The sequence below is a fragment of the Passer montanus genome, unplaced genomic scaffold (assembly GCF_014805655.1).
Source record: "Passer montanus isolate IOZ18808 unplaced genomic scaffold, ASM1480565v1 scaffold27, whole genome shotgun sequence".
In the NCBI taxonomy this organism is placed as follows: Eukaryota; Metazoa; Chordata; class Aves; order Passeriformes; family Passeridae; genus Passer; species Passer montanus.
This window is the reverse complement of record NW_024367372.1, coordinates 9,367,159-9,394,970: the sequence shown is the minus strand read 5'-3', so window position 1 is coordinate 9,394,970 and position 27,812 is coordinate 9,367,159. Positions and strand designations below refer to the sequence as shown.

Below are 27,812 nucleotides of genomic sequence, written 5' to 3'. Positions count from 1 at the left end.
GAGTGATTAAAGAAAGTCATACTGACTTATTTTTTTCCAAGAAATTATAGCTTTTTCACTTAGTTGAACAGTCTGATGTGAAAGCCCAGTTGTGTATGTGGAAAGTTTCCCACAGATTTGAATGAATGTTGGATATGTGCCTGCATTCCTGGAATCCAGAGAAAAAGCAATGCCAGGAACTGGAAGGCACTTGGGCAGGCAATCTGAAACCTTGCTCCTGCCCACTGGGAGTGCATCCTTTGGAATAATAAGGCTATTTTGCAGAATCATTTGTGAAAATCAGCTTTGAACATTTCAGTGTATCTGCTTGTCCTGTATCTGATTTCATCCTTCTCTCACCTAGTAATGCTTAAATAAATCAATAAGATATTGCATTTCAGTTGTTGTACTTGTCCTCTTAAATGGCAATGAGTAATAAGATTACCTGATTATAATACATACTCAGGGGATGTGAGTAAAGCACTGACAGTTGTGTTGGATGAAATGAGGTAACAGATATATAGGGATGTTTATATTGAAGCAGTGATAATTTTTAGAAACTACTTACCTGAAGAGCTACTTAAAATTTAAGTGGCTTTTGCAAATACTTTTTTTTTTTTTGATTTTCAGTCCACTTCAAGCATTTCTTCCTAAAAGTACTAATGATTACATTTAGTGATTACATTTTACAGGCATTTAAAAATACTTCATGTTGCTCTCTTTACTAATTGCAAATGGATCTTTAACCCTGGGACTGCAAGCTCTGGGGAATGTGCTGCATAGAAAACCAAGATGAAAAGGAGAGAAGCCAGGTCATTGCAGACACCTTCACTGCTGTTAGTGTGGTATGAATGAGCTTATACTCTTCATTAAGTGCACGGGTGTTTATTTATTAGTCTAAACCAGCCACAGTTCAGCTAGAGCTGGGCTGAAAAATGCAGCCAGTAGTGCCCAGGGCTCTGGCTCCAACAGCTGCTTTATTTTCTCAGGCTTCCTACAACTGTCCAAGGTGTTTGGTGAAAATGGTTGTGGGTCTGTCATTTCACAGCAGTGGCCCTACCTGCAGCCTGATGGGTACCACTCGGGGCTCCCTGACTGATGCTGAGTTCTGCGTGTGGACATCAGTGGAGGCCTTTGCAAAGAAAGGCAAGAGACTCCCTCCTGTAATTCCACAGATGGGGAGCACCAAACATGAAATGCTTGCCCAAGATAAGACAGCAGGGCAGCAGGAGGTGGAAACAGAGTTGAAGGATGGTTCCCTGCCATGCTTCTCATGGTATCTCTATATCAATAGTTTGCATTTCTTGTAGATGAGCCAAAGCTGGTTTTAAGCCCACTACAAGTAGCACAGGTAACACATATATACCTGAGAGAAGTGGCTGAAACCTGTTCTTCCACAGGAACACAAGTAGCAGCCATTCCAGGTAAGAGAGAAGATCTTATACTGAACTAAACTTTGTAACATTTACATGCTCTGTGATTATGGTGCTGCAGTGTACAATTAAGCTAAAATACTCACAGTTCTGTGCAAGTGGAAGTGTTTTTCAGCCACTCTGTTGTCTCTTCTTGAGAATGGATGCTCTGGATGAGCTTACACTTAAATTAAGAGGCCGAGCAGTGTTCAGCTTATGATCCATAAACACTGAGTCTGCAAAAAGTAGTTGGGGAATATTATGCAATTGTCAGGAGGCCTGAGTTTGCAATAGATAGGACAATTTGTAAGGATCTGCAGATGAGAAAAATACAATCCCATCTGAAGGGCAGCAGCTTTCCTACAGGCTGCTTTAGGAGTGTCCCAGTTCTGTCAATTTAGTTCACTTTCTGTTTCCTCCAAGGTTCCTGTCTCTGATAGTCCACCCTTCATTTCATCTTAGGTTACTTCTAGACTCCTGTGTGGAGCAATCCAGTTTGGAGGAGAGACCAGACAGCTCACTGGCTGTTAGGGAGGAAGCCTTCAAATGCAGGGACAAGACCAGTCAGCTTTAGTTGTTACTGAGCCAGGGTCTTGACCCTGGCCTGTGTCACAAACTTGGTACAGGTAAAACACCAAGGACCTCAGCAGCACTGAGTGTCTCATGCTTTCTCTTCCCTTCCTTGTGGAAAGTCTCACACCTTGTTTTGCATTCTGTAACTGTTTTTGCCCAGCAAAGACATCTTACAAATGTTTTTTGAGTGTGGAAATACTAAAGCAAAGTAAATATCTGTTTTTCTCGATTTCTCTGTTCATTTCTTTGCCTTTGGGCCATGCTGCTATGATAGGTTTGGGAAGGCAGTATTTTGACACTTGTCATTCTGATTCCTAAAGCATTACTGCCACTACAATGTGCTTTTATTTTAGCCACGGAGGTAGGTCAATTCTGCACAAGTCTGATATTAAAGGTAAGAAATAAACCCAGCTGATTGCAGGGGAGATATAATTCAGCCAGGATAGTGCTAATTTCCACAAACTTGGCGTGTTAGCTGTCACAAAGACTGTGCCTCTTAGAGCAGTATATCAAATCTCTGGGTTTTTAATAGTTTTAGTGCATGCTTATCAAATTTGTGCTAATTCTTTATGCAGGTCACCATGTTTTTCTCAAACTCCACTGCTATAGCAACAAATTAAGTATTTTGTTCACTTAAAGGCTAATGACATTACTCTAGAAGGGAAATTGAGGACATTTATCAGAGATTTTACAGTGACAGATGCTGACAAATGTAATAATAAAGCAAACGTCCACAGACTTAGTTGACGTAATTATCAGAATAAGAGGAAAATTACAGTTTTGTCAGTACAATCAAATAACCACTGTATTTCTTAATGATGTTTTCTTTTCCCAAAGTCTTAATTATTCTAAATTGGAGAAAGAAAGGACAAATATCAATATTACAATCTAGCTACTCCGTTGGAAACACAGTACTAGCAATGAGACACAGAGCCCTTTACTGCTCCATCTCTCACTTTAAAGCAGCCCAAATCAGTGATGACTGAAATGAATTTGTCACATGCCAGATGGCATAACTGATATGGGTCGGTGGCTTCAGCCAAGCTTCTGGTCACATTATGATCACTTCTGCCATTACTGCCAACTTGTTCTCTATTCTATTCTAATTCTCTACCCTATCCAAATGTCTATCCTACTATACTCTACACCTTCCTTCTCAGAGTAGTTACTTTCCTGCCCTCCCACAGGAGGAAGGTTGGGTTGATATTTTTTTCTGTACATAGTGCTGTGTGATAGTACCACCAAAGGAAGTTTTCCTTGCATTTTCAAATCTCAGCGCAGAGGCTAAAATTGGATATCTTCACCTCAGAAGAAATTATTTCCCTGCACAAGATACAATACAAGCTATCAGCAATATTGTGTTGCTTTTGTGCAGACATGATTTTCTGTGAGCAAGAAGAGATGCTTTCCCTGCTCGCTGTCTCTTGGCTCACAATGGTTGACCCAGGTGTCAGAGCCCTGAGGAACTGCTCCAGGATATGTGCTGTATCCTATCTGAGTTGAGCCTAACTGTGCAGTTTAATCCCAGACAGCCCTTTTCCTCAAGCGATTATATATTTTACAATCATTCATGAGGATTAATTCTTACATAGAGCAAAGATTTAGAGACAAATTTAATTTAATATGATATAACTGTTGCTGTGGAATACACTCATCTGAGCCTGAGGGACTCCATCTGCTGTTTGGATCTGACAGGGAGGAGGTTGGTCCCTATGCAGGAGCTGTGCAGGGGCTCCAGCTCCATACCAAGACCTTTTCATTGGCATTAGTCTAACCTCGTAAGTATTCAGAAAGCACCATGTAGATTGAAAAATCCTGAGAGCCAGAGAAACCTGCCTCACTCTGCTTCAGTTCACTCTGTTTGGCTTTTCTTATTGCAATTAGCCCTGCCTCCCTCCATGCCACAGCCTTCAATTCAGATAGGTTTGTAGAGATTAAAGGAAAAATTTGAGACATTTCAAACTTGTCCCCACCTCTACTGCAGTTTTTAATATTCCGATCACAATGCAGGTATTGAAAATCTTCTGCCAAAAGTGGTGAGGAAGTTAAAAAAATTGAGGTATTGGCTTAAAAGAAATTAAATTGGAAGTTAGCTGTTTTTGTTTTATGTTTTGATAAAACTTAGGTCCTTGCCTGTCATTCAGGCATTGAAATCCTGATTTGTTTCAAACATTGTTTATATTGCATTGGAGTCTTTGAGTATGTCAGGCAAGGACTAGTTTATATTTAAAATTCAAATAGAGACCCATGTAATTACATGACTCAGGAAGTCGAGCCTTTAAGGAAACACCATGAGAATGTTTGAAGTGTTGGTAACAGTGAACACGTCTGGATACAGATGTGCAGCTATATATCTGTGTAAGCTGATACAATGATTTCTTTTTATACATGCATCAATTCACTTCAATTTATGAACAGTTTAATAAATTTTCTGTATGTGGTTCAAGGTAGGAAGGCTTAGGATTTGTATTTTTCAGAAAGGATTACCTTTCTAAAAGTAGATTTGTTAATGCATGCAGATTTAAAAAACAAAAAGGAACAACACTAGATTTTGTGTCTTTTTGGAGATAAATACTTGAAAATATAATTCAAAGTGACAATAGTCACATAAATAGTGACTTCTGCTCTTGATTACTTCTTTTCTCCTTACAGGATATTTAATTGATTTATTGCTGAATTATGTTTTAACTACAATACACACTCTTAGGCAGGCAAGACTTAGTTAAAAGCCAGCACAATTCACAGAAACAATATGCTCCAAATCCCTTCCACACCTTATCTACCTTATCCTGCAAAAGGCACATTTCAAAACAACCAGACCTACACAAGTCCATGGGACATAATAGGATGCATTCACAATTGCTGAGGGAGCTGGCCAATGACACTGTAAGACTGATTTTTATTATCTTTTAAAAAGGTCAAAGCAACTGGGAGAGTCCTGAGAAATAGAAGAAAGCAAGAGTCACTCCCATTTTCAAGAAGGACAAGCAGGAGTATCTGGAAAATTATAGATCATTTATCTTCACCTTGATCCATGGGAAGATGATAGAGCAAAAAATCCTGTAAACCACTTCCAGATACATTAAGGACGGGAAGGTTATTTGGAGTAGTCAGGGTGCATTAGCAAAGGGAAAACCATGCCTGACCAACTTGATAGCCTTCTGCAACAAAATTACTAACTCCGTGTAGGAGGAGAAAGCAGAGAAAGTTTATCTTTAGCAAGACTTTCATCAATGCTTCCCATTACATCAGCAAAGACAAAGTAATAAAATATGGACTAGGCAAATTGACAATGATCTGAATTGAAAAGTGGCCAAACAAACTGCCAGGCTCAAAGGGTTGTGCTCAGGGGCAAAAAGTGCAGCTGGGAACCAGTGCTGCACTGCAGGGGTCACCCCTGGGCCAGTGCTGTTTCATGTCTCTGCCTGTGACCCAGATGATGGGACACCCTCTGCAGATGATCCAAAACTGGGAGGAGCAGTTGATACACCAGCAGCTGAAGGTTGTGCTGCCATTCAAGTGTGTCTTGAGAGCTTGGAAACATGGGCCAACACAAGTCTCATGAAGTTCAACAGGTGAAAATCCAAGTCATTGCACATCAGAGGGAATAACTAAGCACCAGTACAGGCTGGGGCTGAGCAGCTGAAAAGCAGCTCTGCAAAGAGTGACATGGGGGTCCTGGTAGGCACCAAGCTGACTGTGAGCCAGCAACGAGCCTGTGTGGCAAGAAGGCCAACAGGATCCTGGGCTGCAGTAGGAAAAGCACAGCAGCAGGTCAAGGGAGGTGTTCATACTGCTCTACTTGGCACTGGTTAGCTCTGACTGGAGTTCTGGGTCTGGTTCTGGACTTACCAAGACAAGAAAGACATGAATATGCTGGAGGAAGTCAAGGGGAGAGCTAAGTGATGAAGAGACTGGAGTACCTGTCATATAAAAGGGTGCTGAGAGAACTGAGACTGTTTAGCACCAAAGCCAAAAAGGTTTGGTGTGGGGAGTGGGTCTTGTCAGTGTGTACAGATACCTTAGGAGAGGCACTAAGAAGATGGAACCACAATTTTCTCAGTGGAGCTCAGTGACAGGACCACAGGCAATTGGTGCAAACCGAAATACAAGAATTTCCATTTAAACAGAAAAAAAAAAGCTTTCTACTGTAAGGATGGTCAAACCTTTGAACAAGTTGCTTAGAGAAGTTGTGGGGTCTTCATGCTTGCAGATATTTGAAACCTGGCTGGACATGGCCCTGAACAATTTGCTCTAGCTGACCTTGTTTGAAAAGGGAAATTAGAGTAGACAAGCTCCAGAGAGTCTTTCCAACCTCAAAGATTCCATTGTTCTGTGAAATTTCCGCTCATGAACCCAGAAAAAAGCATTTATCCTTTCAGTTTTCATCAGTTGGTATGTGAATTTTCCACTCCCCATTACTTTAATGTTAAAAATATATTCTTTCACTAATAATTTGTGGGCTTTAAGATGCCTGCAGCTTTTATGTGTTCTCTTAACTGAGTGTGTGCAGAGGCAAAAACCATATAGACATAAACCTTAGCTACTTAAAATCGTTTCATTTTGTTAGGCATATTCATGAGGATCTTGCTGAGAAACTATGACATTAGTTCAACCCAGAGACTTGAGAAATTAATTCCCAGAGTACCATGTTTCTCTAGTTGCTCCTTAATGACATTTGTTCACAATATAAAGTGTGAGTCTCTATACCTGAATTAACAAACTAGGCAAATATTACATTGTTTGACTGAACAACAGACTACTTGTATAGGATTTATTTAGGGCTTAGACATTGTTTAGACAATGCAGAAGGACTCATAAGCAATAAATTGTCTGCCATGTACCTGAACTACATGCTTTACTATGTAGGACCTTGTTCAGTAAATGAAGGCTTAGCTGCAATTTTCAGACACTTAAACCAAAGAAGAAATTTTAGATGAGAAATGGAATTAATATTTTCTCAGTATACTCCTGCTTTATCAACCTGAGTGTTTTTAATAAGCTCACCACTCTAGTATGTGAACACTTGGTATAATTTAAAGATACTTATGGAAGCTCAGTTCCCCTCAGTGCAGAGTTCCCTATTGTAATGAGCAGTAAAGCAGTTCAGATTGATTTGTTGCATCAACAGACAGAAATTCAAAGATGAAACCTGTCTTCAATATCTTATTTCAATGAAGTCTGAAATACTCATTTTTATTCAAATTTCAAAATTTGTCTGTATATTCATCACTTATTCTCCATGTCGTGAGATACAGAGTTGGGGGAAGCAGGTTTGTAGCACCACATGACCTATATGGGCACTTCACTAAATAAAGCTTCTAATAAAAGAAAAAAACTTAAATATTTACTCTCAAATATTTGAATGTAAGAGAAAACAGTGGTATAAGTAGGTTTCTCTCTGTCTTTAGGGCTCACAAGCAGCAGGGAGTGTGGAAAGATACATGGCCTCCAGTAAGAGCTCTGTTTTGTACCCGATTAAGTGGTGTTGAATAAACATTGTCCATCCGGTATTTTTAGAAAATTTCTTTCGGGAAAAAAGCGAACCAGTTAAATGCCAGTGAACAGCATCTGCCCCTTTTGAGGTTCATGGCAGTGAATGTGCATTGTCCCCAAATCAGGGCAGCAGTAATTTGGAGGCACTGCCTTGTATGATGAATAACAAAGCATACCTATTTTTCTCCACCTCCACAGCACAGTTCTCTTTGGCTGCCACAGTCCTACTTATCTTACACAGCCCAGCATTTTGAGGAGAGAAGAGAATGTTGCAATGGATTTTTTTTTGTGAGTAAACATCAAGACTCCCATGGCCCGGCTGATGAAATACTGCTGCTTCCACATAGCTTTTTCAGAGGTGGGAGGATCTGAAAAACTGGTATGGAAAGTTTCAGAAAAGAAACTCATAGCTAACCATTAATTTCTGGCACCAGGTGAGGTCAAGTCAGGAGGCTGGGGAAGCTGACAGGACGCACAGCAGTGAAATAATTTCTCTTGGAGCAAATTGTTGTTATTACGCTACTCCCACCACAATTGGACAAAGGTCCTTTCATCCCACCGTGCTCCTGGGCAGTCACCGTGGCTGGGATGTGGTGATGGAGAGGGGCACAGCCGGGGCTGAGCGCAGCCCTCGCCTCCTCGGGGAAGGCACGGCGGTGCCCAGGCGCTTGGTGCAGGTGGCAGCAGGTGGGAAAGCCGGCCCAGAGGCACCTGACTGCCCGCCTGGGGCTCAGCGGGAGCCCAGGGCTCGAGGGGAGAAGTACGCAAGGGAGCAATGGTCCTGCCCCATGTCAAAGACCACAGGGATGCCCAGCACAGCCCCTGGCAGTGCCACCACCGCTGTCCTCGCTCAGGGCAGCTCCCGCGGGGCCGGGCCAGGGCACCGCCAGCCCCTCCGCAGCCCCGGCCACCCTGGCGGCCCCGGGGGCACCGCCGACGCTTGTCGAGGTCTGCCGGCTCGGCAGCTCCCAGCCCGACGTTGTGACAAGCTCGGCGGTCCTGGGCAGGTGTCCCAGGACCGCCCCGGGGCCAGGCGGGGGCATCCCTCCGCATGGCATCCCAAGTCCCACGTTCCCGGTCCGGCCTCCCGCTCGTCCCCCCGGAGGATGCTGTGTGCCGCGGCCGCCGGGCGCGCTGCCCCTTTAAGCGCGCTCCCGCCCGGTCCCGCCCGCCGCCGCTCCCCGGCCCGCAGCCCTGCGGCACCGGCACCGCCACCGGCGGCTCCATCGCGGCCGGGGCCGGCGCTCCGCGGCGCCGAGGGGCACAGCGCGGCGGCAGCATGTCCACCAAGGCGGAGCAGTGTGAGTGGGGCCGGGCGGGCGCCGGGCCGGGCTCTGTCCGAGGGGAGGGCAGCGGGGCCGGGGCGCGGGGCAGCGCTGCCCGGGCTCCTGCCGCGCTCTGCGGCCGCCGGCGGGCGGGCAGGGGGAGGGCGCTGCCGGCGTTCTGGCTCTTTCTGTCGGAGCCGCCGCCGGTGCTGGTGGCCGCTGCCCCCGGAGCTCCTCGCTGCTCGGGCGGCGGCGGGGAGCCGGCGGGGGGATGAGGGATCGGGGGGACAGCGGGCATTGAGGCCGCCGGCTTGGCCCCCCGCCCCGCGGCGGGAGCGGTCCATCCATCCCAGAGGATGCAGCCACCTGCGGGAGCAGAGGTGACGCACGCCGGGCCACCTTGCAGGTGGTCTCGCCGTGAGATGCAGCGAGAAGAGCCGTGCTGTCGTTCTTGCCCGGGCCGCTCACCTCTCGGTGAATGTAGGCTGGGTGTTTGAGCCTTGCCCACAGGCCGCCTGCCACAGCGGCCGGTCCCAGCAGCATCCCCCCAGGTGCTGGCATCCCCCAGGTGCTGGCATCCCCCCAGGTGCTGGCATCCCCCAGGTGCTGGCATCCCCCTGCCGCGGCCGGCGTGCCTCTGTTGGTGGCGGGTGCTGTAACCACCATGTTGGCTCGAGCTGATCAGAGCATGAGTAATGACATGGTGGTTGGGTACCTGCAGCCAGGCTGGGGAAGTGCTCCCCTCTGTTGTTGCTCATGACACCTGGTGTGTCTGCAAGAGCCCTGATAGGATGCTGAAAGGACAATACTGGGGTAGTTGAGCTTGTCACCCGTGTCAAAGCTACTTCCTTGCCTGATACAGTGTCATGGTTATGAACAGGCAGTCTGTGACCAGGAGGTTGGATTGATGTTTGTCATGATGACGTGATGTGATTTGACACTTTGCATGCTGAGACTTACTCTCTTCTTTCTCCAGGTCACTGAGAAGGATCCTTGTGTTTATATATACCTCTGCTGAATTAATCTAACAAAAAGAATACCTGTACTTTTTTTTCTGTTGGGGTTTACTGCTTATTTACAGTGATGGATGATATTATGCAGATGTTAATTTATTGCTGTAAAGATGCAGTTCTAGCCTTATAACTAGAGACACAATATTCTGATTGTAGAGAAGCCCTAAAGTATGCAATGTTTGGATCTCTACCATTCTGTTGTTGCTGCCTTCCCCACCTTGCACCTGAGTTCTGTAATTGTTTCTTCTTTCGTGTGATACTTACACACTAATTACACTTCCTTCACACTGCCATGTGGAAGAATTTGTGCTACTGTTTGTCCTAGCATCGGTTATGGCGTTTTCTTCCTGCTCTGTCTTCTCTCTTCCTCTATTCCTAATGCTTTTGGTCTGCTCTGTTTGAGCTTCTCTTACATATTTTAACCTTGGCTGTTTTTTCTTTTCATCCCTTTGTACTTTTCAAGACACTGCATCTAGGCCTGCCGTATCCCTATTGCTCTCTATTTTAAGATTTACTTAGGGTCCAGATTTCAGATCTTTCTGCCTTCTAATGTTCCTTTTCATGATACTCCAGGAAGAGTATTTGGTTAATGGACATATCCCGTGCGTTCTAACCTGCTGAATGTATTTTTTTTACCAAGGCTGCTTCCCTGACTAGTTCTTATGGCATTACCAAATGTCCTTTGTCTCTACATAACTTCAAGATTCCCTCACCAGCAATTTTTGAGTAATGGACTCTGACAAGGATGTGTTGGTGTGCATACATCACTACCAGTCAAACTTTCAGACCCCAGCTGTCGCTGTTGTTGCTTCTGCCCTCACTGAGTGACAGGCAAGAACCAGAATGTCTTGGGAAGGACTCAAGTTACAAGTCATAATGAATCTCAGTTTACCAGGAACATCAGTGAAACACTGCAACTGAGGAATCACTGATTGGAACAGAAGATGTGCTGGTCTAAACATGAATCCACAGCTCTTGAGCAGGTTCTGTGAACAACAGGTAAAATGGTGTCAGACTGGAGTGACTGGAGAAGCTGCTCTTTTTTGTGACCACACACTTCTTGTATTGCATACCAGATATATTGACAGTGAGTTTGATCATTTGACTCTGCAGCATGCCTAAAGTGTTCTTTTGTATTCAAAGAAAATGAATTCTTTTTCACCTTAAAAAGCAGTAATTAGCCGTGGTAAGTACTGTCCTGGGAATGTCTGATGCCTGCTCTGTTCCCCTCCAGGACAGTAAAGCAACCAAGGCCATCTTTGACGACTCTTAATGGTTTCACTCTTGGTTCTGTCAATGCTTATACAGGTACTCAGGAGTTTAGTGAAGTCTGTGTAGATGCTAGAGGGAAACCTATTTGATTTTTGTGATGACCCTGTCAGAGTGGCCATGTGCTTCCACAGGGTGACACCTCTTTTTGAAGTGTGTCTCTGGGTACTCAGAAACTCAGGAAGTTGGCTCATTCATACACTTGCTGTGACTTGAAAGCCGGCAAAGGTTTTGCTCTGGGGCTTTCCTTTAGAAGCTTCTTTGTGTTCTGGGAGGCTGTGCTGAAATGGACAGAGTTTTGGGAAACAGAACTGGCAAGTGAGGCTGAAACCTTTAGCCTAAAGCTAATGTTTATATTTAGGCTTTATAAATAAGTTTTCTCTTTCGATACTTTGCCTGATACAATTGCACAACAATGGCAATTAATAAAAATAAATGGATTTCTATCTTCATTAAAAAAAAAGCTGTTCTAAGTGATTCTAGATACCCTATCCTCTTTATTGAAAGTTAGTAACTGTAGGGAGGCACACAGCTCTCTGAAATACATCTAGATCTGAATTGTGTAATGATCTTTGGCATTTTGTTAGTCCATTTAATTTACAGATATCTGACAGCAAACCATGGTAGCCACAGTAATCTGTGCACCTTGCTGTGAGTTGTTCTTAGCTGGGTACTGCCTTGCGCAGTCTGTGTCCTTTACAAATGTACTTGGTTTCATACTTTTTTTTCCCCCTGACCAGAAAAATTAACATCGCAAAATACGTTTACGAAGTCATTGCTTTCTTAATCTAGAAACTGAGCTAGATTTTATTTTTATGACAGTTAAAGTAAATATTTACCTTTTAAATAACCTGCAAATCTGGGACTAAAACTGAGATTAGTGGGCAGAAAGAATGAGGTGTGAGATGACAAGGGGAAAACAGTCTTGGACTGCCCAAGTCAGCCTCTGTAATGTGGAGTGAAACACGTCCTGCCCAGATGTTCCCAGCCCAGTGGTTTGGGGGCTGTGCAGGCAGCCAGGTATGGCTGCTCTCACACAGGATAAGCTCCTGCAGAGCACAGGTGCCACAGGTGCCACAGGCCTACGTGGTGGTGATCTGAGTGACAAAATTCTGTTTTCAGTTGTTTGAGGAAGAGGGGAAAAAGTCATGCTTTTAGTTATTAATTGATTATGAAGTAAAAGACTTAAAGATGAGGAAATATAGTTAAAGATGCTTATGCATTTTTGTGTGTTGCTTTTGCATATGCATTATGGCAGTGTCTGTGGCTGCATTTTTGCTTGGTGGTTTCACATAGACCCCAGCCCATCAGTCACATGATGGGCTTTCTCCTTATGATGAAGCCAGATAGTATCATGAGGGAGACTTTTGTTTGTAGCAGCTTCACTTGCTGCAGGAACTGCCCTCCTTACAGCAGGAAATGTGTTAAAGAATGACCTTGGTTGGGTGCTGTAAGATTGGATTTCTTATCATGCATTCAAGAAAACAGTTTTCTTCATTTGATGATTATTAGAGTGTTCCTCATTTTATGGATAATTGACTTAAAATTGTCAAACCTCATTTGTGTGGCTGACCATTCAGGGAATCTTTTCAGGATGTGAAAATCCAGTGTGTACTGTGACCTATACTGGCAAAACAGCTCCCAGTATCTCAAGCTGGGCCTCCAACAGTATTTGCAGACACTTTGCTTTTGGTGTCTGTCTATCAGTCTTTTTCTGCAATATAGATCAAATGTCACTCCTTCTCATTCAACTTGCCATTGGCACAGAAAAAAATCAGAAAATGCATTAACTGTTCATCTATCTCAGCAGAGAGAGGCATAGCAATGTCTCCCAGGTAGTTAGTACCTTTCTGTTCAATGGAGGATTTAATAGTATTCATTCCTTAATAAATGCCATTTGACCGTGAGAATAAAACCAATAATTGACTAATTGCTTGTTTAGGAAGCATGATTTATCTTCCACACTGAAGGAGCCCTGTAGGAGAGCAAGGTGTATCTTGGGCTAGTGAAAGACTGTTCTAATCTTTCTTAAGGGCTTTGCTTAAGGGCTGAAAAATCAGAAGCATCTCCCCTTTTAACTGCCTGTTGCAATCTTGGTGCACTTTTAACATGATGAAGGGTTTCCAGGCAGCTGTGCTTTCCTGAGGCTGTGTCTGCAGTGCAGCACAGCTGAGCAGCCCTCTGCCCCAGCCAGTGCACGCTCTCTCAGCAGAGCTGGTTAATCTGAGTGGAGCAAGAAGAGTTCTGTGTGTGTATGTAAAAATGTCTCTACATGAGACTGTCTTGTGCTGTATAGACAATGTAAGGCAGCGCAACTAGGGGGGGTAATCACTTTTTTCCCCATTACTGAACAAGGATTCCTATTAGAAAATAAACCCAGTGTCACTTGTAATACAACAAAAATTTGTTTCAGCGGAGGTGTACACCTCTTACTGCTCTTTGAGGTCCCCTTATCTGCTTGATCATACTTCCTAAGACAAATAAACAGCAGATGCTTCGCTCTTTTCATATCTTTAGTTCATTGCATGAAGTAAATGTATGGCCCACAGTAAATCACATAAGGTCTCTCTGTCTTAGCTTGTATCTCTGCTTTAGCTGTAGAAATACTTATCTGTCTCACATGAACCTCCTGTGATCCAATGACTCATTAATTATAAATGACTCTTGAGATGCTTGGAGACACGGAAGAAGTGCAGAGTGGCAATATATATTTTTTAATTTGCTAGCACTGTTTGCCTAATACAGATGCAGAAATTCACTTCCATGTGCTGTCCCTGGCAGTCTTTTACAATTTATTCAGTCAGAACAGAAGGAGCAGAGAGATTTTTTCTGGTTTTTGAGTTTAACACTTAAATTAAAAAGAAAAAAAAGAAAATGGAACAAACAGAGATGACTCTGTCAAAGTTTGCAAAAAACCTAAATGAAAGTTTTTGTGTTTGTTTTTTGTCTTTTATGTAGTTGCTTCCAAAATCCGTTACCTTCAAGAATACCATAACCGGGTTCTGCACAACATATACCCTGTGCCCTCTGGAACTGACATTGCAAATACTCTGAAATACTTTTCTCAGACGTTGTTGAGGTAAGTTTTGACTAATGCTCTTGAGGAAAAAAGAGCTAAAGAATTGTAGGGAATATTGATTGGCTTTAAATTGGTTGCCAGATTTAATGGATCAATGGTCAGCCAAAAAGAGTCAGAGCATAATTTAAGAAAAACATGGTATGAATGAATCTCTTCAGTGGCTGTTGCCCAATTTGCCCAGTTAAGCCCCCTTACTGAGTGGCTGATTCTAGAATAAACTTGGTTGATTATGCATTTGCTTGGTCCTAAGATTTAGCTGAACGCACAAACATGCTGAACTTGTGAAGAAAGGAGTTGGTGACCTATAGAGTTTTAGATGTGTATAATCATGGCCTCCTTGACAGTCCTGGTGCCTCAGAATCCCAGACTGATGAGCAAGCAGAACTGGCTTCTCACTGTGCTTGGTTCAGCTCTTCTGGGTTCTGGTTCAGTCCCTTGGAACAGCAGGAGCAGACACAAAATTTGTACACAGATCCGGATTTGGATGGTAACAACACATCAGGATTGTTCTGATCCAACATTTTTGACTTAGTCTAATGTTTTGTAATAATATATCGTGGTTTTGCAATAATATATCGTACTAAATACCGCATGAGTAGAGAATACATTGTTAATAGGAAATACTACCTCTTGTCTTCCAAAAAAATAGTAAAACATGTGAGACTTTAGTAGGAATAATGTGCATTCCACAGTGCTGCCTGGTGGATTCATATTTCCAAATTGTTTTTAAAATGGCTTTTGACCATGAATAGGGGATTTTTATCTGCTGGTTTTGGCTGGCACTAGTTTTCACATCCAGAAAAATGCAGTTCAAATTGCATTTCTATGCATAGCTTCCTGATTTATACCTGGAAACATTCTCCCTGCTGTCAAAGGGTAGTTTGGAAATAAAACTGTTTGCCTTATTTGAGGAGGAAACATTAACAAAATACAATTTACCCATATATTTGTACATATACACCTATGATGTATACAAGTTGAGAAGTCAGAATTTAAACTTGAGAGAATGAGAACAGTTCATTCTAACATTCAAAGAGCCTGGGATACATCAAAATTTTCTTGACCCCATTTAAAAGGAGAGACACATAGAAACAATTTTTAGTGGAACGTCTGTTCACAGCAACCTTGAAACCTCCCGTTTGCTTTTGAAAATTTCAAGAGCAGAACTATGTGTTTCCATTCTCGTTTAGACTGTTGAAGAAACTTACAGCAGGCAGTAGGACTTTTTATTTGAAGGTTAATAAATTAAATTTTGTCTCATTGTATTGAGCAATGGGAAAAAATGTTCAAAGAGTCACAAAAGATACTTCTGAAATGTGTCTCTGTTTCCCCTTCAGGCTATTATGATGGACTGTTTGTACCACACACACTTAAATTGCATTTAAGTAAGATTATTTATGACAAGACAGCTTTTGCTTAAATACTTTGAGCCTTTAAGCTGTTAAAGCAAAAAAGTTGGGCTTGATTCTGAACGTTTTCTCTTTTAGCTGTAACTACCAACTGCTATAATCAGATATGTTTCTTTTTGGTCAGAAGTTCACTGGGTCAGGATAGATTTAGAATGTTCTGCTTAAAGAAAGCATCTTTCTGCCACTCTGTGGTCTTCTTGTATAATGTACAGCTGACCTGTCCTGTTGATAAATTCTTCACACTCTAGGAGCAGTGATGTTCCTGGGCTTACTGAAGAAGTTTTGTACTTAGCAATTATGAGAGCAGATCAGAAATCAGGGCAGCAATTGCACAATTGAGCAACTCCATTTGTTTCATTTCATGTTCAGAATGGGACTGAACCAAAATCCTTTTGTTGATAATGCTGAACCCCATGGGGCAGAAGTGATACTCATATCTGATACACAAATGGCTTTGTCCTTCGTGATCTGGGATCTGATCAGCCTCAGAACTAAAAGGGCATGAGAAATTAATGCCAGTGCTTGGATCTAAATTTAAGTGGACTGAGTTCTGATACTCAGGCAAGGTCAAATTCACATTCTAAACCCCTGTAACTGGGGAGTTTGAACTGTGGGTCAAAGGCTGAGTGCTGTGGTTGAACCAGTGTCAGTTTATACACTTGTGATACTAAGAAAGAAGATGGATAAAAAAGCAAAACAACACACCCTGTATTTAGTGTGGCAGATGGAAAGAAGGAAACTCCCACCCACTGTGTGCAGATCTCTGGAAGATTTACCCTAAAACTAAACAGACTGGTTAAGAACCTTTCTGAAGAGCATGTTCAGAAATTTATTTGAATATTTTGCATGCTGAGTCTCTTTTCTGCCTCCTACACTGAGACTCCATTGTACAAGGTTTAACATCAGTAATAGAAGTACATGGTGGAGAATAATCTTTCTAGCTTAACACAGAGCATATGCAATGAATTTGGACTGTTAGGGACAAACAATTCTTGGTGAACATGTATAATCATAGAAATAATGAAGGAATAGTCAGAGAAATTCCACATAATGATCGGGTTTTACAAAGTAGATTTTACTGTTTACTGCTCTTTTACCTTTCCATGTTATGGACACACTGACTGTGTTCTTTTCAGTGGGATGTGCCCACTGTTTTGAATGACATTCATATGTGGTGTCATTTTGCTGGCTAAAGATGAATTGCACAAGAGATTAATTTGCTCCTTTGCTCTGTATGCAGCCTCCATAAATTACAAGCTCAGGGGTGGGGGGAACAGATGTGGAATGACTGAAAAAAAAATCCTTATTTCTATAACAAACATCACATAAAATCACCATACACAATGCATAACACATTGATTCATTTAATTCTTCTTTAGTTTTCTCTTTGGGAAAAGCATTTCTTTACATTACAGCATGAATTTGTTTCATGCCCTACTCATTTTCAGTGATTTCTCCCTCATTTGAGGAATGATCTAAGGCTTAAGAAACATACGGCAGAAAAGCTTATTCTTTCACATTTTCCTGAAGAAAATTCTCCATATGTATTTCTAAGTAAAATACTTTATGTGAGGCATAGTTATAAATGCTGTGGTGGCTAATTAACGGTCAAGCTTGTTTTGCTGCCTTGCTGAGATGTAGTTTCACTTGTAGGCATTTTAGGAAACCTTTCCAAGAAGGCAGTAATTTTGGGATGGCTTTGCAGCAAAGATATACACATCTTGAAACAAGCCTTGGTAGCTTTGCCCCTTATTGCAGAGCAAGTTCAGTATGGAGTAAGTTCAGTATGGAGTTAAGATTTGCAGATACTCCAAATTCTCAGTACTTGGTTTGATTGAACCAGAAGCAAATTGCAGTTGTGTCTTGGACCTAAGAGACCTCCTAGATTTTCAATTTTGACTCCTCTATTTATTGCTTTTTAAAAATACAGGTCAGCAAAAGCCTGGACATGAAATTCTGGTTTTTTTAATAAATTTGGTGTGGTTCCAGCTGGAATTTAGATTTAATCTTATTACTGTGAAACCAAAGGATGCCCTGATCAAGATATAATAACTGTGCTTTGGCATCTAATCCAGAGATGGGCCTGTAGGTCATGTAAAAAGAAATTATTAGTACCCTTTCTGGAAATAAGTGCACATGGAGTGATGTTCTGGCAAGTAAAGAGATGGGTAATTGGTATTATCTGTTGGTAGACAACAAAGGAGTATAGTGTTGTAACTTCATATCACTAAACATAAGCTGTAAAATATGGCAAATGAACATCAAGCAAATTAGAAGGAATCAGCACTCTGATAATTCATTGTTAAAGTCATACTAGATCTTAGGTGATGTTCTGATAGAACCATGACAGTGATCATGTTTCTTTTGCTGGACATTGGGTAACAGAAACCAAAATAATCTGCCAAATATGAGGCACAATAAAAAAAAAAAAAAGAAAGAAAGTAATTTTGTAAGACAGACTGTGTCTGTCATCTCTGACTGCAAGGGTGACGTAATAGTAGCCAAGTAGCCACTTGGCAGATAATTGTTTTTGTAAAAGTGTTTTTTATATATGGCTTCTCTTGTAAGCACCTTACCAAGAGTTTGGCTTATTGTGTAAATAGCTGAATTAACTGGGGGGGTAAGATTGGCTGAGGTGATTATATGGTAGGGATTTCTGTACTGTTAAAGAGAAGAGAGGTTTCTAGAAGTGCTGTCTCTTGATATAATTCTGCTCTACATGAGTCAGTGGAAATCTCAGTGCTATTGGCTTGTCTTTTATAAGTTTAACACTGACTGTGGGAACAGAGTTAAACCAACAGCAACTGCTTTTGGAAATCCCAATGACTGAGAGGTGCAAAAAGGTGCTTTAAAAATGAAAAAAAAAGCATTGTGTGTGGGTTAATATATTTAAAAGGTGTATTATATTTTATAGGCACATATGGAGATTATCAACTAACCCTATAATTGCTTGATAAATAAAATATAACACTGCTTAAGTGAGAATTTATTTCTATTTAAAATAGAGGGGTTTATTTTTAAAATAAATTAGATTACCATGTTTACAACCATGTTTGCAACATTTTAAAAACTACATAACAAGCTGGTTGACGTATAGCCTCTATTTTGATTCCCACTAAATTATTTTTATTTTTTGAAATTATCTCTCCTTTAGTTTATAGTGAGTTATGTTGAATAATAACGTAAGTAACAGCAGGAGTGTATGGTAACATACTGTCTGATCTGCAGTTACATAATTGGTCTTGCTTGCTTAGCCCTTAGATTTTTGAAGGTAACTATTTACCCAAGGAGTGTTTGTATTCATAAAGCAAAATGTTTCCTCCCTAAACATGGGCAAAATTAAAAACACACATAAACAACCATTATCATTAGCTCACAAACATGCTGAAGACCATCTACTATATATTATTTTATGACTTTTCCAAATGTAGTTTAGTTAACATTTTAGAAATATTATATTATTTCTAAATCCATGTGCCTGTTTAAACTTCATTATCTCAAATGATACTGAGTGAGTGGTCATGAAACAGTATCATAAAATACATACGGACATTATTTTAATGCAATAAACATGTGATTTTTAAGACTATCTTAACAAACACACATGTTTATTCTTTGCTAAAACATGTTTCTGCAAGTGCCACACCTATATTTTGCATGTTTTCAGTCAGTTGGCTCAAAAGATTATAGGGGGGAAAAAATAAATCTCTCAAAATCCTCAGAATCTCAGAGCAAAATACCAGCCTATTTTGACACAGCTAAACACTTTTAATTCTTAGAATTTTTCTTAACTGTGAAACATGGGTAGGGCACTGAAACATGCATTTTTATATTTTTGCTCCTTATGAACCAGATAACACATGAGATGCAATGAAATTTTCCTAGATGTCAACTTTTAATTCTCTTATCTTGAAGCATGGAAGTAAATGGTTGCTAGATTTGTAGACATGCTGGTTTCGGTAGTGATTGCATCTTATGTGGGATGTATCTGGTCTTTTATTATTTGTTTTATAGTGTCATTTCAATGTAATGTGCTGTTCTTTGTGTCTTTGTTGTCTCTTTTTTTTCTTTGTCCCCCCAACAGCATTTTGTCCCGCACAGGGAAGAAGGAGAATCAAGATGCCTCCAATTTGACAGTGCCCATGACCATGTGTCTTTTTCCTGTGCCATTCCCACTCACCCCATCTCTAAGACCACAGGTCAGTTCCATCAACCCTACTGTTACTCGCTCCCTCCTTTACAGCGTCCTGCGAGATGCTCCATCTGAACGTGGCCAGCAAAGTCGTGATGCTCAGTTATCAGACTACCCATCTTTGGACTATCAAGGACTTTACGTGACACTGGTGACACTACTGGATCTAGTTCCCTTGCTCCAACATGGGCAACATGGTAAGCAGGCCCTTGAATGATTCCGGTGCTGTGAATCCATGAGTGGTGCATATATCCAGTAGAAGAGATGGGCCTAAACTGACCTGGATCTGGATTTCAAATCTCCTGGGATGCATTTATATCCAAGTGTTCTGTTTGACTTTCTCAAATAAAGGATGTTTTTTTGCTAAATGTGGATTTGGGTTTGAATTCTGAGGTTGTCTGATTTTTAGTGATGTGCTGGTGGTATGTAACTAAAATACAATTGTATGTAACAAAAATTACACAGATGGGTGTAAAAATACCCAGATTTTAAACTTGAATCTGCTGAGATAACTTCAGTCTGTCTTTTTGGGGTGGGTCTCTTAAAAATGCACAAAGAGCTTGCAAATGTGTATCTGGCCTATAAGAAATACACAGATTGAGTGTTCTGGTGAAGGTCCATCTCTACACAGAATATAGTATATATCTAATTGAAGAAAAAAACACAGTAATTGTGCTTTGAGATGGCTTTAAAATACTCCTGTGTAAAATAGATAGCAGCATCTCTGTCTGACTGAGAGAAAAACAATATTGTCTTATGTTTTAAATTAGCTACAAGCAGTTTCTGTGACTGTGTGCTTGTATTGTTTTCCTTAAGTTCTGCTCTGCATCTGTCTGGCATGTTAATCTGTTAGCCTTTCCCTACTGGGATTCAGCAGCCCAGTATTCTCCCTATGTATTAGCCAATATAAATTTCCACTGTGGTATCATGATGTATTACTTACATAGTTCACTGTGGGAAGATGGTTGTCTATCTGATAACGCTGCTGAAATTCTTCAGGGGGAATGTTGTTTCTTTTAAATGCTGAATTCCCTTTGAGCTGGCAGCAGTATGTTTGAATTCAAGAGTGCTGCACTAGGAAATGGTGTGATCTTGCAAAAGCAGGGCCTATAGCAAGATACAAACTTTTTGACTTAAATTCTTAGAAATGGTGGAGTTAATTATCAAAAAATCATTTCCTAAATGGATAACATGGTGACGATTAACAGTCAATGGAAACCTGTAAAGAACAAATGACATTGGCCAAACATAATTTTTTTTTTTATGGTAACACAGTGGCTCACTTTGAGTGGTTTTCCTGTCCCTAGTCACATTTTTGTTGCTGTGTCATTTTACATTCTAATAGAATCCTGGGACATGATCCCCACTTGAGTAGGGAGAACACTCTAGATGTAATTACCAGTGGCTTGGCAGCAGGAAGGGCATACCAGTGGGAAATCTTACAGGACTCTGTGCTGGGTCTAGTGTTACTAAGTATTTTTAAAATTTTTTAACTTAGCTGATAGAATTTAGATTTAAAAGTGTTATCAAGATGGTTGCTACCATATGCTTTATGTGAGAGATATATGTGGCAAGTTGCATTCTGTTTTGAAGTGTCTCCAGAGAAGAAATGTAAAATACTATGCTTAAAAGAGAAGTTAAAGGAAATAGAGGCAATACCAGCTTGGAAGCTGTATTGCAGAGAGCTCTGGGTGTTAACAGTAGATCAGAGAAGACCATAAGTCACTAACATATAAATATTATTCTAGCAATGTGTAAACATTTTTTTTTAATGCATGAGGCACCCAAAGCATTATGTTTATTATTCTAACAGCCCTAGTAAAGCCTCGGCTGGAGTAAAATTTTCAGTTTTGTCCATCTAGCTTCAACAAAAACATGTACTATTTGTGAAGACTCCAGGGAAAAAAAACAAGAAGGATTTGAGGTCTAGGAAATGTGATCAGTGAGAGAAAACCAGAAAAAATTGGTTTATGTAGTTTAGAGAAAAATGGAAGGGAGATGTGATTATCATATGAAAATACATAAAGGTTGCTGTGAGGAGAAATAAATGAAACCAATCTATTTGTGGTTGTAGTTGATCAGAATAAGAAGATAAACACTTAAATAGCAGCAATGGAAATTTTTTTTTTTAATGGAAAAGATTTTTATATGATAAAGATGATTAAGCGTTAGGATGAATTGACAGGAGAAGGAGTGAACTGTCTTGCAGGTTTTTAAGAACATGTTAGATAAATATCTGCCAGGAATAGTTTGGTTGACTCATGCTTGGGGCAAGGGGAGATGGCTTGCTGTTTTGTATGGTTTTGTGTGCAGAGAATCAAATTTTGCAATACAACTTGTTATTTATTTCTTCTTCAGCTTAGTAATTGATTAAAAGAAATATATATATTTTTTTATCAGAACATTCCATGTTGCTTGGGTAAGTACAACTGCTGTGCAAGGCAATCCTGAGCTTTGGCCTGACCAGGCTGTAGAAGAGTGTATTTAGCTGGTGGGTATGTATTGCAGGAGAAGCACTCTGTAGCACTGAGGGTCTTGTTAGACTCTTGCATAGAAGGCTGGCCAGAGCCACTGAAATGGGCTGCCAATTGTAATTTTTGCTATGACCCAGGATGTGTACAGCTACAGATCTCTCTGTGCTTTACAGAGACCGTTTTAAATCACACCAGTTGTACAGGTGAGACTGAAGGCCTGTGTAATGTACTTAAGGCTGGGGAATAATTAACAAATGCTGGAGAAAGGCCTTCTGATGTCTAAGGATCATTGTACAAGTTCATAATCAGGCTTCACTGAGTGCTGTGACCTTTGTCAGAGGGTTGTGGGCACCAGCTCACTTTCTCATTTGGGAGAGAGTATAAAGATTATTCCACAGTGCCCAGATACACAATAAACTACGCTTTCCCTTTGGATCTAAAATGTTGCACAGTCATTAAGTATCCTTTCCAAAGAGTTACAATATGATTTATTAGAATGAGTATAGAAAATCTTGATAAATATTCCTATTCTTTTAAGTTGTGGCCACTTTTAGCCCTGGAAATCAAGATCTGTAGTTTAATCACATGTGGTTTAAAAATACAGTGACACTTCCAGTAGTCAATGTATGTGAGATACTTTGCAGAACTCTTGAGGATAATTAAGATAAAGTTCTTATTTTAATATGACAGATAAAGACCGGAATGAAAGACTTCTGCTTTTTGCAAAATCTGGCCTTCAGTACAATGTGCATTTGAAATTCTGATTCTAGTCATATTTCTGCTTAAATTCAAGCCATCATATGTTAATCACCATATGATTAATATCAACACTGATTTTAACTGACTATTTTATAAGCTGTAGTTTTCATATTCCCTTCAGACTCTTTGGAGTTGTGTTCAACAGCTGTTTCCCTCTGTTTAGGAGGGACTTAAAAATTGAGGGTGAATTCACTTATCTACAGTGATTATCTTCCCAAATTACTTTGAGAGGAAAGCTGAAATTATCTTTATAATTAATCTTTTTAGTTTTGTAAACAAGAAAGTACATAGTCATAATTACATTTTCATTGTAGTGATTCTACATTTCTTTCATTTTATTCAACAGATCTTGGCCAATCAATTTTTTACACTACTACATGCTTGCTTCCTTTTCTCAATGATGATATTTTGAGTACCTTACCCTATACAATGATTTCAACATTAGCTACCTTTCCTCCATTTCTGCACAAGGATATTATAGAGTATCTCAGCACGTCTTTTCTCCCTATGGCTATATGTAAGTAGAGCTCATTCTAGTGTTGTTCTGTCTTGGCACATAACAGTATCAGACTGTACAAGTCAAAATTTGATCTGTCATAGAATTGTAATGGAACATCCATCTCCTTACATACATAAAATAATTTCATGTGACTATTTTCAAAGGGAAATGGCTCTATAATTTTTATTTATTTATTGCACTGTGTTCTGGTGTGAATTTTTCCTTTGTTTAAAGTGTGACGTTTATTTAAGAAATCACTGTTTTCAGACTCATTGAACTTTCAGTGCCAGCAGTGGGAGTTTTGAATACAGAATCAATGGGCAAACTGCTCCTGAAATAATAAATGAAATAGCAACATGCATAATTTCTGCATCTGGACTATATCTGGATGTACGAGTATGATTTTTCTCAATGTGATGATGTTGTGGTGAATTTCTGATTTTCTCCCTGTCTGTTTTCTTGGCACTTTCTCTCTAAGTTTTATACTAAATGGTTGTGCCTGTAATGTCTCCTATCCGTAGCATTTAGGACTGAATCTGATGGTCCCTGCCTTTTTTCCTCTTCTTTCTTTTTACTTTCTCTGTGTGAAGATGTCACATGATTACTTTACATCACAGTTCCTGCTCAGTGTGGATCTTGAGGCGTGTTCTGGATGCTTGTCCATTTTCCTGACAAAAAGCTTGATAGGACTTCAGCAGTAATGAGAAATATAACCATTTTCTGCAGAGAGAATCATTAGGGCCAATATTAGGTCAGTTTTAACCAACCAGCCTTTTACTGTGTGTGACCAAATGCTGGAACAGTTTGCCAGAGCAGTTGCAGATTCTCCATCCTAGCAGGTGCTTGAAACACAATTTGCCCTGGGTATCTGCTCTAGTTGCCTTTGAGCAGAGGGATTGGCCAAGGTGATTGCCAGAGGTCCCTTTCAGCATCAACCATTCTGTGATTTTTTGAGAATGTCTCTTCCTTACCTCTATATTCCTGATCTTTGTGGGAAAGCATGAACAACTTTTGTACAGAGATCAAGAGTAATGTCATTTAAGCATGCAGAAGATGCTGAAAGAAGTATAGTCCAGTGTTTTGAGATTAATATTTAATGCAAATTTATCAGCTGTATTTTCTGACCAGTCAATGATCTTGGAAATGTCTCCTAAATCTCCTGGACCTCAGTTTTCCCATGTAAAATATTAATTTTTAGTACGTCCTACTGAGGCTTTTCTCTATTAACTTTGACACATCTAATGACAGTGTGCAAATCAAAATTGCTAAGATATATTTAGCAATATATAATAATATATGTGCAATAGGTCCTCTTTGTGTTAAGAACAGGATTTTGCATTAAAAAACTTCTTTTCCCACTCCTGTAACCTTTCTTTCTTTCTGTTAAAGAACAGCTGAGGGTGGTGACTTATCCTGTCTGTCCTCAGATCCGTAGAACTGTACCTCAGAATAACTGGTTGAGTCAAATCCTTGGTTTACTTAAATAGATGTTGTTTCCCAACTGCCCCTGATATAGATTGAATCCTAGCATTTGCATTTGTCATACTGGCTTTCTTCTCTATCAGTTTTGGTGAGATTTCTGTAGAAACCAGTCTGCTGCTTTTAAAATTTACTAATCTAGTACTGTGTCCTACTTTTTTGCTGATGGCTATATTTAATTGCCCAGTTAGAGCTGCCAAGTATTTTTCAATTTAAATCCATAAAAATACACCTTTCTGCAATAATTTGGGTGTGCTTATTTGTGTGGATAACATTAAAAAATAAATGAATGAAGTGCAGTGAAGAGATCCGTAGTAATGCTGGGTCATGTGGAGAACAGAAAGGGAGAAATGGTCCATTTTCTCTTCTCTCCTTCATTTCTATTTGAGTGTTCTTTTAATTAGTCTCTTTGTCTTTCCCTGCTGGGAATTATATGCTCCTTTGCAAGGCAAGTGCAGAATCTTTCCTTCCCTTAGCCTTTAGTTCTGATTCAAACCAAAAGGGAGGATGCAAGAGATTGTCTATGCAGTTGGAGAGCCAGATGGGAGGGATGAAAACAGCTCGCTGAGCTGGTAGCTACAGTTCTGTGCTTCCATCCCGAATGCTTGGTATTTGGGTCCTGGCAGCCAGGCTTGGGGAAGTGCTGTGAGGGTGGAAAGATACTTGTGACATCTCTGTGTAGGAGCTTGCCTTCAAAGCCCTGTTGCCATGTAAGACTTCTGCGGGGTTTTTCCAAATATATACTATTTAATAGTAACTCACTTCATGGGAGACCAGGAACTCCAGTTACCTTCTGTGTGAGGTAAAAGATACTCAGTGCTGCTGTTCATCATGATCTCAGCACGGTTCACATAACCATGGGACTGATGTCTCTGGTATGCTGCTACAACTTGAGCTCTCGGCAGGGGCTCCCTGAGCAGTAATCTGTGCCCTGCAGCAGCAGCTGTCACCAGCCCCAGCCCTTCCTCAGCATGCCTCAGGCTTGCCATCTCACCCTCCAGCTCCTCTTCACCCTTCCTGCAATCCAAGGCCTGGGTGCACTTGGCTGTTCAAGTGATGTTATTTTGACCAGTCTGTGGGTTCTGAAGGAGAAGGCCTGAGAAGGTAACTGGTTGATGCAATTTGGGGATGAAGTCACAGTGATCTGGAAAACCAGGTGCATGCTCTGTAGATCAATACCTAGCCACCTTTCTCTTCCACTTTCTTTTGTTGTTTTTTTTAAGTTTTCATGACATGGCACCTTAGGAATTTCATCTGCATGAGTTGGAATCAGTTACCTATTCTCACCTGATTTCCTGATTACAATAGAAAATTCATTTATTTTTTTCCTTTCTTTTAAGTGGGATCTTCAAAACGAGAAGGTGTTCCAGCACATGTCAATCTGTCTGCATCATCAATGCTGATGATTGCAATGCAGTACACATCAAACCCAGGTATGTGTAAACATGCAACATGGCATTGTTCATTCTGAAACTGTCAGTCAGCAAGTATTGTCAAATGCAATCAGAAAAGTTTTCATATGGGAAAAAATGGTGTTGTTTCCCACCACAGGATGAAAAATTATTTTTTTAGTCAAAACTGAGATTTCTGAACATCATGCTGGAAATAATCCTTATGGTAGATAAGAAATCCCTTTGTGATGGACAAATTTGGCCCAGGATTGGAGACCCTGATCGCACGTTTGACATCAGAATATAGTGCTGATATATATAATGTCAGTGTTGGAGAGAAATACTACTTACCTTGGCTACAGAAATTCATAGTAACTGTCTTATACTATGTTTCAAATATCACTGAATTGACAACTGGTCCTGTTTTTCTAAAGAAGACAGGTAATGCTGGCTACAGGCTTAATGGAACTATAATAAAGTTAAATGTAATTATGAGTATCTAAACAAAAGTGAGGCAGTCCCTGTTAAACCACGGGGGTCACATAACCAAATTGAAACAATATTTAATCCCAGTGAGCTGTTACATTGCATAATCATCAGCTGTCAACTATCTCCTGTTTTATGTGGATGGGTAGATGGTGTGTGTGTGGAGGAACCCCACACTGCATTGTGTGAGGAGTGTCACATCATCCTAACTTGGTTAACACAGGTAAATAAAAGCAGAACAACATTTTTAAAAGCTGCTTGCAGAAGTCAGTTTTTTCATTAAATGTTCTGTCTTTGTTTTTTTTCGTGATTTCTCTGTTCAAACTGTCAGACAAAAAGTTGCCCTGTGGTTTTTGGGAAGTCAGACCTGTAAAGTATTCACTTGGCTCTCATGTTTGTTTGATACAGAGTGGCTTCTATAGCCTTTTGTATATGTGGGAATAATATATTGTTACATGTGACTTGCATTGCTGCCTCAAGATGAATGACAAGATACTCATTTACACTGTGACAGAGGGACAAAGATTTAGTGAATCAGCAGGTATTTTTCAACTAGATATGTTTGGAAAAGGTCTCCATTGCTGTGCAAAAACCTGTTCCCTCATGGTAATCATCTTCCTGCATTTTTTGTCAGAAAGAAGTTATTAATATGCAGTTTGTTATCTTTTGTGATGATTCTTGGGACATTGATTCTTTAGCAAGCCCTTTAAAATAAAAAATATTTGAATGAGGCATAGAGTTCTGGACGGACAAAGCAAAGCCAATCAGCTGATTATGTAACTTCTGTACCCTGAGTTTTCATGTCCATGTTAAGTCTATACTGTCTTTTCTCTCTCAGTGTATCACTGCCAATTATTGGAGTGTCTCATGAAATATAAGCAAGAAGTATGGAAAGTAAGTTTATGATCACATATACTTTGTGGAAATGACTGTGCTTGGGTAGTAATAAAAACCAGATGGCTTGAAAATTGAAGTGACTGTATGCCAAGAAGTTGTAAATGATCTTTATATCCAGTCCTCCCTCTGGATTATGGAGA

General features: G+C 40.5%; 1 protein-coding gene across 11 annotated transcripts in view; it reads left to right on the top strand.

The window, feature by feature from the left end:
* Positions 1–8,653: 8,653 nt before the first annotated feature.
* UNC79 (unc-79 homolog, NALCN channel complex subunit) overlaps positions 8,654–27,812 on the top strand; it is a 107,177-nt gene continuing 88,018 nt past the window's right edge. For 3 of the 11 annotated variants that reach the window (XM_039712766.1, XM_039712767.1, XM_039712758.1), the window contains exons 1-6: positions 8,654–8,761; positions 13,966–14,086; positions 19,580–19,884; positions 23,267–23,437; positions 26,239–26,331; positions 27,614–27,669. In XM_039712766.1, the coding sequence (XP_039568700.1) occupies positions 8,740–8,761; positions 13,966–14,086; positions 19,580–19,884; positions 23,267–23,437; positions 26,239–26,331; positions 27,614–27,669 (768 nt within the window). In that variant the 5' untranslated portion in view covers positions 8,654–8,739. Of the gene's footprint in view, positions 8,762–8,854; positions 11,047–13,965; positions 14,087–19,579; positions 19,885–23,266; positions 23,438–26,238; positions 26,332–27,613; positions 27,670–27,812 lie in introns of those variants that run through there. The other 8 variants (XM_039712757.1, XM_039712759.1, XM_039712761.1 and 5 more) reach the window with 7 other exon arrangements.